General features: G+C 48.9%; 1 protein-coding gene across 4 annotated transcripts in view; it reads left to right on the plus strand.

Annotated features, from left to right (window-relative positions):
• LOC135235136 (metabotropic glutamate receptor 7-like) overlaps positions 1 to 15,000 on the plus strand; it is a 171,210-nt gene that overhangs the window by 131,713 nt on the left and 24,497 nt on the right. For all 4 annotated transcript variants that reach the window (XM_064300355.1, XM_064300356.1, XM_064300357.1 and 1 more), the window contains exons 3-6: positions 1,863 to 1,998; positions 2,665 to 2,819; positions 9,204 to 9,341; positions 12,292 to 12,492. In XM_064300355.1, the coding sequence (XP_064156425.1) occupies positions 1,863 to 1,998; positions 2,665 to 2,819; positions 9,204 to 9,341; positions 12,292 to 12,492 (630 nt within the window). The remainder of the gene's footprint in view (positions 1 to 1,862; positions 1,999 to 2,664; positions 2,820 to 9,203; positions 9,342 to 12,291; positions 12,493 to 15,000) is intronic.

Below are 15,000 nucleotides of genomic sequence, written 5' to 3' on the forward strand. Positions count from 1 at the left end.
GTGAGCATGTGCGTGTGTTTGTGTGTGTGAGTCTGAGTGTGTGTATATGTGTGTGTGTGTGCGCGAATGTGTGTGTGTGTGTATTTGTGTTTGTGAGCATGTCCGTGTCAATGTGTGAGTGTGTGTGTATTTGTGTTTGTGAGCATGTGCGTGTGTTTGTGTGTATGTGTGTGTATGTGTGAGTGTGTGTGTGCACGCAGGTGTGTGTGTGTGTGTGTGTGTTAGCGTGTTTGTGTGTGAGAGAGAATTATTCTCTCAGCTGAGGGGCATCCATCTTGTACGATGCATATTGATGGAACAGCTTCCTCATCAGCAGCACCCTGTCCATCGAACCATGTTTGATTGACCAGTGAATGCCTACAGAAGTGCACTGATGTTCAGGGTTCAGAGTCAGCAGTGCCATCAGTCTTCGCTCTTTTACTGACCCTGATGGCAGAATCCTCTCATTCTTCTTTTTCTTGCATGTCATTAACTGCAGCACGCATGCGTTTTACAGCCCTTAGCTCCGATTACTGCTGTGATGTGGACACGTTCATTGAAATAAATAGCGGCGTAACCTGCGCAAAGTGTATATTTCACTGTTTCCAGACACGGGGTGTAAATATGGGCAGATTAATCAGGTCCCTCTTTCACAGGCATCTGTTCTCCATCGTGCCGCTCAGATTTCTGCCTGTGGCAAAGTGTGATTCATTCCTCGCTCTCCTGCAGCTCTCTCCGCTCGGCCGCTCGGTGGAAATGGTGATCAGCTGAATATCACAACTTCCTGAGTTTGACCCTTTAATTGATCTTCTGTCTGCGGCCTTACGATCTTCTGTCCCTGTACACGGACAAATGCACTTCAGTGACAGCAGGGTGTCAGAGACAGACTACCGGCACTCAGAATCTCTGTGCCGAGCTTTAGCATAACAAACACCTGCACAGACCTGGGAGGCCCAAGGATCTTCTCGGGTGTCTTTTGTTCTGTAAAATAATGTGCAGTCTCTCTGATAATGAGGTCTGTATGATAATGAATAGTCTCTTATTATGGGGTCCGTATGATAATGAAAATTCTCTGATAATGAGGTCTGTATGTTAATGAACAGTCTCTTATAATGAAGTCTGTATGATAATGTACACTCTGTTATAATGGGGTCTGTATGATAATGTACAGTCTCTGATAATGAGGTCTGTTTGATGTACAGTCTCTGATAATGAGGTCTATATAGTAATGTACAGTCTGATAAAGAGGTCTGTATGGTAATGAACAGTCTTTCAAAATGGGGTCTGTATGATAATGTACAGTCTCTGATGATGCGATCTGTATGATAATGTACAGTCTCTGATAATAAGGTCTGTATGATAATGTACAGTCTCTGTTAATGAGGTCTATATAGTAATGTACAGTCTCTGATAATAAGGTCTGTATGATAATGTACAGTCTCTGTTAATGAGGTCTATATAGTAATGTACAGTCTGATAAAGAGGTCTGTATGATAATGTACACTGTGATAATGGCGTCTGTATGATAATGTACAGTCTCTGATAATGAGGTCTATATGGTAATGTACAGTCTGATAAGAGGTCTGTATGGTAATGTACACTCTGTGATAATGGCGTCTGTATGATAATGTACAGTCTCTGATAATGAGGTCTATATGGTAATGTACAGTCTGATAAGAGGTCTGTATGGTAATGTACACTCTGTGATAATGGGGTCTGTATGATAATGTACAGTCTCTGATAATGAGGTCTATATAGTAATGTACAGTCTGATAAGAGGTCTGTATGGTAATGTACACTCTGTGATAATGGGGTCTGTATGATAATGTATGGGGTAATGTATGGCGATCTGTTAATAGTCCCTGTCTTCGGTCTGCCTCCAGGGGGGATCTGCATTGCTCAGTCCCTGAAGATCCCCAGCGACCGGAAGGAGGAGGAGTTCGACAAGATCATCCGGCAGCTCCTGGACACACCCAACTCCCGGGCTGTTGTGATCTTCGCCAGTGAAGAGGACATCCGGTATGAGATGAGTGTGTGTGTGTGTGTGTGTCTGAGTATGAGTGAGTGAGTGAGTGTGTGTGTGAGTGAATGAGTATGCGTGTGTGTGTGTGAGTGTGTAAGTGAGTGTGTGTGTGTATGTGTGTGTGTGTGTGTAAGTGTGTGAGTGTGTGTGTGTGTGTGTGTGTGTGAGTGTGTGTGTGTGTGTGTGTGAGTGTGTAAGTGAGTGTGTGTGTGTGTGTGTGTGCGTGTGTGTGTGTAAGTGTGTGAGTGTGTAAGTGAGTGTGAGTATGTGTGCAGTGCTGTAAAAGCTATAGCAGACGGTGTGCAGCCCCAGAGGCTGACCCTTGGGGAGTAATCTTCTGTGGGTAATTTCCCGGCCCTACGTGGTGCAGAGCTTCGTGCTGAAGGAGAAAGGTGCGGTGGCTTCAGCCAGGTGTGGGCCCTGAAAATAGAACAAAGGAAGTTATTATATCTCCATTTGATTGCCTCCCCAGGTGTTCATCAACTTCCAAACCCTCTCTGATTGCTTTACCTGCTGTGAGTTGCATGGTTCAGGTGGGGAGCTGCTTCTCTCCGCGGGGGGGCGTGGGGGGGGGGGGGCTTTAAGAGCAGCTGTTGGCGGGATGTGGGTCGGTATGATGCGGTGGTTCTGTGCTCTAACGGGACCTCCGGGTGGGTTTACAGGGGCGTGCTCAACGCCAGCAGGAGAGCCGGCCGGGCGGAACACTTCCTGTGGATCGGGTCGGACAGCTGGGGAGCCAAGCACAGCGCCGTCCACCAGCTGGAGGAAGCTGCGCTCGGGGCCATCACCATCCTGCCCAAGAGGGCCACCATCGAAGGTAGGGCTGCCCTTCACACTGCCTGCCGGAAAACAAGCGAAGGTAGGGCTGGCCCTCACACTGCCTGCAGGAAAACAAGCGAAGGTAGGGCTGCCCTTCACACTGCCTGCAGGAAAACAAGCGAAGGTAGGGCTGCCCCTCACGCTGCCTGCAGGAAAACAAGCGAAGGTAGGGCTGCCCTTCACACTGCCTGCAGGAAAACAAGCGAAGGTAGGGCTGCCCTTCACACTGCCTACAGGAAAACAAGCGAAGGTAGGGCTGGCCCTCACACTGCCTGCAGGAAAACAAGCGAAGGTAGGGCTGGCCCTCACACTGCCTGCAGGAAAACAAGCGAAGGTAGGGCTGGCCCTCACACTGCCTGCAGGAGAACATGCGCCAGTAGCCTGCCTGTATCTCTATCCCAGAGATCTGCAGGGTCTGTTGGTTTTCGTTTTTCAGCTTAAAATTAGCATTCCAGTTCAGACGTAATTAAGTCAGGGAAGTCAGTTAGCTGTGTAATCGGCTGCTTTAATTGGGCGAATAAGAGCAGAGTAACAGGAGAACCCATCAGACATGCGGCTCTGCAGGACCCGGGCTGCTTACCTGATGCTTCCAGGTCACATTGGCCATCAGCTTTAACCAACGATTAGAGGAGCCACTTTGCTCATCAGTGGGGTGTGTGATGGAAATAAATTGGTCTTTCATGAGTAACCAGAGAGGGAAACAACAGCCAGGTGAAATCAAGGTTCCAGGCTGGTGTGGAGAACACACACACACACACACACACGCATACATACACGTGCAGACACACTCACACACACACACATGCAGTCACACACACACAGACACACACACACTCACACACGCACACACACACATGCAGCCACACACACATAGACAGACACACACACTCACTGACACACAGTGTAATGCGTAATGGCGAGGGTAATGAGTTTGTAACTCTGAGGTTGCAGGTATGAATCCCAGGCTGTACCCTTGAGAAAGGTGCTTAACCTGAACAGCTTCAGTACATCTGCCAATTGAATGAGAGGCTGTAACTGTGAGTCACTCAGAGTAAGAGTGGATGCTAAATGCCTGAAATGCTAATGCAATGGAGCAATGAATAGATCAGCACGCTAGCGACTGCTGCTCTTGACATATAGCCACACACATTTTACCGTTGTAAGTAAATAACTGTAGCGGTGTGTAAATTCATATTAATTACAGCCTATGTTTGTATTGTTGTAGCGTAGATAGTGTTTCAGCTCAGTGATTCAGAGCTGCTCCCGGTGAATAGAGAGCGCTGCTCCCGGTGTTTAGAGAACACTGCTCCCGGTGAATAGAGAGCGCTGCTCCCGGTGTTTAGAGAATGCTGCTCCCGGTGAATAGAGAATGCTGCTCCTGGTGAATAGAGAACGCTGCTCCCGGTGAATAGAGAATGCTGCTCCTGGTGAATAGAGAATGCTGCTCCTGGTGAATAGAGAGCGCTGCTCCCGGTGAATAGAGAGCGCTGCTCTCGGTGAATAGAGAGCGCTGCTCCCGGTGAATAGAGAGCGCTGCTCCTGGTGAATAGAGAACGCTGCTCCCGGTGTTTAGAGAACGCTGCTCCCGGTGAATAGAGAAACGGGGCGGGTGCGATGATGAGTCCGCGTGCGGGTCTGTGAGTAATGGCTCCCCTGTAGCGCTGTAATAATTGCGCGGGACGTGTAATGAGGGCTGTGGTCGCGGTCGCGCGGGGAAATCGTTTCTCCCGGAGAAAAGAATTGATTAAATTTTGGCCCGTGCTGCGAGTCTCCCTGTTCCCCTCCTTGTTGTCCTCAGAAAATCGACTCCTTTCAGGAGTGTTTGTTGGCACTTGTGTAAACCCCCCCCTCGCCCCACCTCCATCGATCCTGTAATTGTTATTGTTGTTTGTTTGGGAATACGGCGCGTTGTGCGACGCCCACTGTCTCCATTACAGAGCGCCGTTCCCTCGGTAATGACCTGCACATTTGGCAAGCCTCCTACATCATCGTCATGGTGATGGGAGAGCGGGGATGCCACCCCACCTGGCTGAAGCAGTTTAAAAGCGATCTGCGGCTCAGAGGGGAATGATGGGCGGACGTGATGCGATTAGCATTCCCCCCAGCGCTGAGCTGAGATGGGAAAATGTCCTGAGATCTGGCAGAGATTTAACGTGCTGAGTGTCTGCGATAAATCACCTCCGAGCCCCACCGAGCCTCCGCCTTCCACACACAGCCTCAGACTCAACCCCACCTGCCTTCCACACACAGCCTCAGACTCAACCCCACCTGCCTTCCACACACAGCCTCAGACTCAACCCCACCTGCCTTCCACACAGACCCTCAGACTCAACCCCACCCGCCTTCTACACACAGCCTCAGACTCAACCCCATCTGCCTTCCACACAGAGCCTCAGACTCAACCCCACCCGACTTCCGCACACAGCCTCAGACTCAACCCCACATGCCTTCCACACAGACCCTCAGACTCAACCCCACCTGCCTTCCACACAGAGCCTCAGACTCAACCCCACCTGCCTTCCATACACAGCCTCAGACTCAACCCCACCTGCCTTCCACGCAGACCCTCAGACTCAACCCCACCTGCCTTCCATACACAGCCTCAGACTCAACCCCACCTGCCTTCCATACACAGCCTCAGACTCAACCCCACCTGCCTTCCACACACAGCCCCAGACTCAATCCCTCCATAAATGCAGAAGTGTTGGAACAGTAATGCATTTTTTGTTTGTTTTGGCTCTGTAATCCAGTGCATTGGATTTGAAATAAAGCGATCAATATGAGGTTAAATTCAGCTTTAATTTGAGCATATTTATATCCATATTAGATGATCTGTGCATACTGTAAATTACAACACTTTTTATACAGAGCCCCTCGTTTTACTGGAGCAAAAGTAATTGGACAAATTGTCTCTGATTGATTTTTCAGTTGGCCTGCTTTACTAGCATTGGGATGTATTTGTTCCTCATATTGAGAGACAACAGCAACAGACTCCAAATGCAAACTCCACACCTAGAATCAACTTTAGATCTTTTGTTAGCTTTCTGCTGCGAGAACTAATGATGCAGAGACTCACAGCTGGCCAAGAAACAGCTCAGCAGCCAGTCATCCAGTTACATTTCTTCCTCTAGAAGTGGGGGGGGGGGGGGCTATGCATAAAAAGGGCTGTGATTCCTACATGGATCAGCCAGAGCTGACCGGCTGATATTTGACCTCCTGATAATTGTCTTATTTAAAATCGAATGGGCTGGAGTACAGAACCACAACAGCTACATTTATTTTACTGTCCCAATACATATGGACTGCACTGTATCAATGAGAGACTGCTGCTGAATCTGGAGACGTACTGTTAGACTTGGGACATGAGCCCTTAAAGGGAGGGTGTGAGGCGGGGAAAACAGAGAGAAGGAGAAGGAAAGAAAGAGAAGGAGAAGGTGAGAAATGGAAGGAGAAAGAGAGATGGAGAAGGAGAGAAAGAGAAGGAGAAAGAGAGAAGGAGGAGTAGGAGAAAGAGAAGGAGGAGAGAAAGAGAAGGAGAAAGAAAGACGGAGAAGTAGAAAGGGAAGGAGAAGGAGAAAGAGAGAAGGAGAAGGAGTAGGAGAAAGCGAGAACAAGAAGGAGAGAAAGAGAAGGAGAAAGAGAGAAGGAGAAAGGGAAGGAGATGGAGAAAGAGAAGGAGAGAAAGAGAAAGAGAGAAGGAGAAAGAGAGAAGGAGAAGGAGAAAGAGAAGGTGAGAAGGAGAAAGAGAAAAGAAATGGGATGCAGGTTTAATATGAAGGTCGCTGCTGGGCTTGAATCTCCCTGAGAGCTGCAATCTCTCAGCTGGCGGTTTGAGTATCAGAGCGCAGAGAGCAGCTGTGTGACTGAACCCCTGACCCTCACTGTGTCAGTGTGGGGTCTAGAAAGACCCCTGACCCCCACTGTGTCAGTGTGGGGTGTAGCATGACCCCTGACCCCCTGAACCCCTGACCCTCACTGTGTCAGTGTGGGGTGTAGCAAGACCCCTGAACCCCTGACCCTCACTGTGTCAGTGTGGGGTGTAGCAGGACCCCTGAACCCCTGACTCTCACTGTGTCAGTGTGGGGTGTAGCAGGACCCCTGAACCTCTGAGCCCCTGACCCTCACTGTGTCAGTGTGGGGTGTAGCAGGACCCCTGAACCCCTGACTCTCACTGTGTCAGTGTGGGGTGTAGCAGGACCCCTGAACCTCTGACCCTCACTGTGTCAGTGTGGGGTGTAGCAGGACCCCTGAACCTCTGACCCTTACTGTGTCAGTGTGGGGTGTAGCAGGACCCCTGAACCTCTGACCCTTACTGTGTCAGTGTGGGGTGTAGCAGGACCCCTGAACCCCTGACCCTCACTGTGTCAGTGTGGGGTGTAGCAGGACCCCTGACCCTCACTGTGTCAGTGTGGGGTGTAGCAAGACCCCTGACCCTCACTGTGTCAGTGTGGGGTGTAGCAGGACCCCTGAACCTCTGACCCCTGACCCTCACTGTGTCAGTGTGGGGTGTAGCAAGACCCCTGAACCTCTGACCCTTACTGTGTCAGTGTGGGGTGTAGCAGGACCCCTGAACCCCTGACCCTCACCGTGTCAGTGTGGGGTGTAGCAAGACCCCTGAACCCCTGACCCTCACTGTGTCAGTGTGGGGTGTAGCAGGACCCCTGAACCCCTGACCCTCACTGTGTCAGTTTGGGGTGTAGCAGGACCCCTGAACCCCTGACCCTCACTGTGTCAGTGTGGGGAGAGAGAGATTTTACAGCGAGAGAGAGCTGTTACTGTGAGAGAGATGTTACAGTCAGATAGAGATGTTTTGCAGAGGAGAGATGTTACAGTGAAAGAGATGTTTTGCACCAAGAGAGTGATTGTATGCACTCTCCTGTCTGACCCTACATTACACTAATGACAGGCTCACCAGGGACGGCTTTATTGTTTATGGTGGGGTCTAATAAACTGAAGCATTACTGCGATCAGATGAAATGAGGACTGATGAGCTGTAATTAATACCCCTCCAGGGAGGATTCTGCCTGGTTAATGTTGGTCTGAAAGTTAAACAGAGGTGTGCTTCAAATGAACAGGTGCTGTCCTTCTCACAAAATATTTAAGGAATGATCAGTCTTGAGCTTGAGATGTTTGTGTGTAGCTCAGGACCATAAAATGATATAATCTTTTTGTTGCAGTTTCGTTACATAGACAGCTGACTTCCTATCAAACACAAGGACCTGCCTCCCCTGAAAATGTTTATGGGGGTGCTCTTTTCCAGGGTTTGATGCGTACTTCACCTCCTCTTTTGCAGGGTTTGATGCGTACTTCTCCTCCTCTTTTGCAGGGTTTGATGCGTACTTCACCTCCTCTTTTGCAGGGTTTGATGCGTACTTCACCTCCTCTTTTGCAGGGTTTGATGCGTACTTCACCTCCTCTTTTGCAGGGTTTGATGTGTACTTCACCTCCTCTTTTGCAGGGTTGATCTACTTCACCTCCCCTTTTGCAGGGTTTGATGCGTACTTCACCTCCTCTTTTGCAGGGTTTGATGCGTACTTCACCTCTCTTTGCAGGTTGATGCGTACTTCACCTCCTCTTTGCAGGGTTTGATGCATACTTCACCTCCTCTTTTGCAGGGTTTGATGCGTACTTCACCTCCTCTTTTGCAGAGTTTGATGCGTACTTCACCTCCTCTTTTGCAGGTTTGATGCGTACTTCACTCCTCTTTGCAGGGTTTATGCGAACTTCTCTTTTGCAGGGTTGATGCGTACTTCACCTCCTCTTTTGCAGGGTTTGATGCGTACTTCACCTCCTCTTTTGCAGGGTTTGATGCGTACTTCACCTCTTTTGTAGGGTTTGGTGCGTATTTCACCTCCTCTTTTGCAGGGTTTGATGCGTACTTCACCTCCTCTTTTGCAGGGTTTGATGCGTACTTCACCTCCTCTTTTGCAGGGTTTGATGCAAACTTTTCCTCTTTTGCAGGGTTTGATGCGTACTTCTCCTCTTTTGCAGGGTTTGATGCGTACTTCACCTCCTCTTTTGCAGGGTTTGATGCGTACTTCACCTCCTCTTTTGCAGGGTTTGATGCGTACTTAGCCTCCTCTTTTGCAGGGTTTGATGCGTACTTCGCCTCCTCTTTGCAGGTTTGATGCTACTTCGCCTCCTCTTTGCAGGGTTTGATGGTACTTCACCTCCTCTTTTGCAGGGTTTGATGCGAACTTCACCTCCTCTTTTGCAGGGTTTGATGCGTACTTCACCTCCTCTTTTGCAGGGTTTGATGCGTACTTCACCTCCTCTTTTGCAGGGTTTGATGCGTACTTCACCTCCTCTTTTGCAGGGTTTGATGCGTACTTCACCTCCTCTTTTGCAGGGTTTGATGCGTACTTCACCTCCTCTTTTGCAGGGTTTGATGCATACTTCACCACTCGCACCCTGGAGAACAACCGCAGGAACGTGTGGTTCGCTGAGTACTGGGAGGAGAACTTCGACTGCAAGCTCATGAGCTCCTCCAAGAAAGAGGACACCAGCCGCAAATGCACAGGTAATACTCACCTGAGATACACAGGTAAGACTCACCTGAGATACACAGGTATGACTCACCTGAGATACACAGGTATGACTGACCTGAGATACACAGGTAATACTCACCTGAGATACACAGGTATGACTCACCTGAGATACACAGGTATGTCTCACCTGAGACACTTAGGTCTCACATTCCACACGCTCATACATCATGCTGGAGAGATCATGTTCCACATGTTTGCACATTATGCTGTGGAATTCTCTGAACCTGTGTTGGCATCATACAATCTACTCTTCTCTGATTTGAGGTAGAACTTGTCAATCACCCCTCACCTGGTCTTACTGTGGAGTTATTAGAGGCGTTGTTTGCTCGAAGTGCACCTGTGCTGTGGGGGGGGGGGGGGTGTGTCTGACGCAGCCTCTGGGAGAGCTGTGGGGGGGGGGGGCGGGTCATATTTCATCTGTCTGGTGGAGATTAAACCACGCTGCCGCCTGGGGAAATTACCCAGAGTCCCAGCTGCTCTCAGACTGGTCACGTGACTCCACAGGAGGGGCATTGCGTGCTGAAAGGTTTCCATGTACAGAACTGATCAGAGACGTGGACTTAGGGCTCCAGCTTTGTGTATCCAAACGCGTATTCTTTTCCGCTGGTTTGATCCTGCGCTTTGGACTCCCTCAGGCCCGAGTGAAAAGGCTTTTCTTTCGTTTGGTTTTAGGATGAGCACTGCAGCCTCTAAAGGGGTGTTGGAGGCCAACTCCTCAAAGCTGCGTTTTTTTAAAGCTCCCTTAATGCATCTCACTCCGCTGCTGCACAGACAGATTACAGAACAGCTCAGCAGGACCTATGCGCACTAAGAGTGGAGCTTAGAGCACTGAGGGCGGAGCTAAGCGAACTGAGGGTGGAGCTCAGAGAACTGAGGGCGGAGCTAAGAGCACTGGTCGGAGCTAAGAGAACTGAGGGTGGAGCGTAGAGCACTCGGGGCGGAGCTAAGATAACTTGGGGCGGAGCTAAGAGAACTCTGGGAGGAGCTAAGAGCACTTGGGGCGGAGCTAAGAGAACTCTGGGAGGAGCTAAGAGCACTTGGCACGGAGCTTAAAGCATTGAGGGCGGAGCTTAGAGCACTGAGGACGGAGCTAAGAGAATTCCAAGCCTGCTGTACTGTACTACAGTTCATTCATTCCTGCTCCCTCATGTTTGAAACTGTGTACATGAGGTTATGGATCATAAAAATGGCTAAATCAAACCCTGACTTCCCCCATATTCTAAATAATCAGAGAACATTTAAGATTCACAATCCTATATTTACCCTTATGGAATATGAATATGGAATATACTGCTGTATATTAGAAATATGTGGGCCAATGTGGAAAATAGATAAATATCTTTCACAGAAGTATAACATTTTGCTACATTTTGTCAATATATTTGCCAATATCTTGTGAAGTGTTGCTATATAAAGATAGTATATTTATTTCAGAATATATTACGATATATTCCCAGACGCATAGAGGTAGTCCCATAAGGGTAAGGGGTTCTGGAAGGTTCTCAGCTGGTTGCCGGAAGCAGAGGGAACTGTGTTTTCTGATCATACAGCAGAATTAAAGATCAAACACTTCCCCTGCTCAGCAGTGTGGTATAAATCAATCACACACTTCAAACACGGTGAGGTTTGATAAGGAGGTTCAAGGATAAAAAGTAACCCATACAAATAAAAACATACATGGGTCTGTAAAAGTTCTAAAGTTTACAAAACTTAGTTTTTTTTCAGATTTCCTTCTAGATGTGGTTTGTTTTCATTGTATTACAGATAATACCCCTGATAATATGTATCTATAATTAATGGCCGTGCGGTTGAATGCTCAGCTAAAAGAAAGAAATTTTAAATAAGACCCCACCTGTGCAGACGCTCCCGCCTGCGCATACGCTCCCACCTGCGCAGCTGCTCCCTCCTGCCTGTGCAGACACCCCGCCTGCGCAGATGCACCTGCTCCCGCCTGTGCATATGCTCCCACCTGTGCAGACGCTCCCGCCTGTGCAGCTGCTCCTGCCTGGGCATACACTCCCACCTGTGCAGACGCTCCCACCTGCGCAGCCACTCCTGCCTGCGCAGACACCCCGCCTACGCAGACACTCCTGCCTGTGCAGACCCTCCCACCTGTGCATACACTCCCACCTGTGCAGACGCTCCTGCCTGTGCATACACTCCCACCTGTGCATACACTCCCACCTGTGCAGACGCTCTCACCTGTGCAGACCCTCCCGTCTGCGCAGACACTCCTGCCTGTGCAAATGCCCCGCCTGCGCAGATGCTCCTGCCTGTGCAAATGCTCCCTCCTGCCTGTGCAGACTCCCCGCCTGTGGCATCCATCACACCTCAAGCTTCTCTTAAATTATTCGCACTCTGGGATTCTGTTGTAATATGCTAAATGAGCCTTTTGTGGAAAGCAGGAGTTATATATAATTAGGGCAAACTGCAGATGTTCTCAGAAATTTGTCTGAATTTGGCACACTGTGAGCGTTCATACACAACATTCCTGTAGTGCAACCAAGTTATATTAAATGTGTAAGTCCTTAACAAAAAAATGTGTGTGTGCATGCATGTGTGTTTGTGTGTGTGTGTGTGTGTGATTACCTGAGCTGATTACCTGTGTGTGTGATTACCTGTGTGTGTGCGGTTACCTGGGCTGATTACCTGTGTGTGATTACCTGTGTGTGTGGTTACCTGGGCTGATTACCTGTATGTGATTACCTGTGTGTGTGTGTGTGTGGTTACCTGCGCTGATTACCTGTATGTGATTATCTGTGTGTGTGTGTGTGTGGTTACCTGGGCTGATTACCTGTGTTTGTGATTACCTGTGTGTGTGTGTGGTTACCTGGGCTGATTACCTGTGTTTGTGATTACCTGTGTGTGTGTGTATGTGTGTGGTTACCTGGGCTGATTACCTGTGTTGATGTGGTCTTGCAGGTCAGGAGCGCATTGGGATTGACTCTCAGTATGAGCAGGAGGGGAAGGTGCAGTTTGTGATTGACGCGGTGTACTCTGTGGCCCACGCCCTGCACAGCATGCACAGAGACCTGTGCCCGGAACATTCCGGAGTCTGCCCCGAGATGGACCTGGCGGGCGGCAAGAAGCTGCTCAAGTACATCCGCAGCGTGAGCTTCAACGGTGAGGGGGGGGGCTGGGTCATCCTCAGCGTGAGCTTCAACGTGAGGGGGGGGGTTGGGTCATCCTCAGCGTGAGCTTCAACGTGAGGGGGGGGGGGGGGCTGGGTCATCTGCAGCAGTGAGCTTCAACGGTGAGGGGGGCAGGTGGGTGGGGGGAGCACCTGCGTCTTCAAGCGGGGGGTGCAGTGTCACTGCGGAATGTGATGTGTAGGAGTGGGGTGGGGTGGGGGGGGGGGTATAGTGCTGAACGTGGGGGTGTTGATTGTGCGTGTGGGTGTAGGCGTGTGTGGGTTATGTTTCATAACGACGGTATTATCTTCAGGAACTACCGTACACAGGAAGCTTTGCCTCGGTACCAGTGAATGCTACTGTGTCCTCGTTCTATAAAATTGAGTTTGATTTTGGTAAAATGCCCAAATCGATGTTTACTGCTTGCTGCAACCTTTCAAAACGTTCTAGTGGAAAGATTAGAAAAATGTCAAAAATGTCTTTTACCTTGAAAAATTGTGCACAGGGCAGGATACTGTTCTGTACATTAGCACACATTTATGGCTGTGATTGTGTTGTGTTGTGCATGTTTATATTGTGATTGTGTGGTGTTGTAAAGAAAGAGCTCTGCTCTGTTTTTATTCTACATGGATAAAGACAGAGCAGAGCTTCTTGTGTTTGGCCAGTAGGGCGGCGCTGCTCTTTATTAACCCAGCACCCATAATGCTCTGCTCTGCTGCCTGGGCAACACCAAGCTGTCGGGAGTCACCAGGCAACACTTAGTTACAGAATGTCATGTCAAACTCTGTACCATCCACAGATCTGCAGAAACATGCCCCCGCGTGCCCCCCCCCCCCTCTCCTGGGGCCCCAGTGGCTGCTGCTCTCAGCTTTTTGACTAAAAAGGGCCCCTGCTGTGCCTGCCCTGTACCTCCGGGGCATGTGGGGGCAGAATGAAAGCCTGTAGTCCTGTGTCACATGCTTGAGACAGAGAGCCTGTGTGGGAGCTGTGTGTGACACTCTGAGCATGAAAATCTGCCTGTTATTGCAGAAAGCACACATTACAGAGCACATTACAGAGCACATTACAGGCATTACACAGACGGAGCACATTACAGAACACATTACAGGCATTACACAGACAGAGCACATTACAGGCATTACACAGACAGAGCATTACACAGACAGAGCACATTACAGGCATTACACAGACAGAGCACATTACAGGCATTACACAGACAGAGCACATTACAGAACACATTACAGGCATTACACAGACAGAGCACATTACAGAGCACATTACAGGCATTACACAGACAGAGCACATTACAGGCATTACACAGAGAGCACATTACAGAGCACATTTCAGGCATTACACAGACATAGCTCATTACAGAGCACATTACAGGCATTACACAGACAGAGCACATTACAGGCATTAAACAGACAGAGCACATTACAGAGCACATTACAGGCATTACACAGACATAGCTCATTACAGAGCACATTACAGGCATTACACAGACAGAGCACATTACAGGCATTACACAGACAGAGCACATTACAGAGCACATTACAGGCATTACACAGACATAGCTCTTACGAGCACATACAGGCATTACAGACAGAGCCTTACAGGCATTACACAGACAGAGCACATTACAGAGCACATTACAGGCATTACACAGACAGAGCACATTACAGAGCACATTACAGGCATTACACAGACATAGCTCATTACAGAGCACATTACAGGCATTACACAGACAGAGCACATTACAGGCATTACACAGACAGAGCACATTACAGAGCACATTACAGGCATTACACAGGCATAGCTCATTACAGAGCACATTACAGGCATTACACAGACAGAGCACATTACAGAGCACATTACAGGCATTACACAGACAGAGCACATTACAGGCATTACACAGACAGAGCACATTACAGGCATTACACAGACAGAGCACATTACAGGCATTACACAGGCAGAGCACATTACAGGCATTACACAGACAGAGCACATTACAGGCATTACACAGGCAGAGCACATTACAGGACATTACAGGCTTACACAGACAGACACATTACATGCAATTTTACACAAGTCATTAAGGCTTCACTGACAAAGCTCATTATAGGCATTACACAGACAGAGCACATTACAGGCATTACACAGGCAGAGCACATTACTGGCATTACACAGGCAGAGCACATTACAGAGCACATTACAGGCATTACACATTACAGGCATTACACAGACAGAGCACATTACAGGCATTACACAGACAGAGCACATTACAGGCATTACACAGGCAGAGCACATTACAGGCATTACACAGGCAGAGCACATTACTGGCATTACACAGGCAGAGCACATTACAGGCATTACACAGGCAGAACACATTACAGGCATTACACAGACAGAGCACATTACAGGCATTACACAGATGCCCTTACCCACACCAACCTACACAACTGGAATTTTTACACAGTTTCCATTTATACCACTGAGGCAA

Source organism: Anguilla rostrata, chromosome 11, assembly GCF_018555375.3.
Source record: "Anguilla rostrata isolate EN2019 chromosome 11, ASM1855537v3, whole genome shotgun sequence".
Taxonomy (NCBI): domain Eukaryota; kingdom Metazoa; phylum Chordata; class Actinopteri; order Anguilliformes; family Anguillidae; genus Anguilla; species Anguilla rostrata.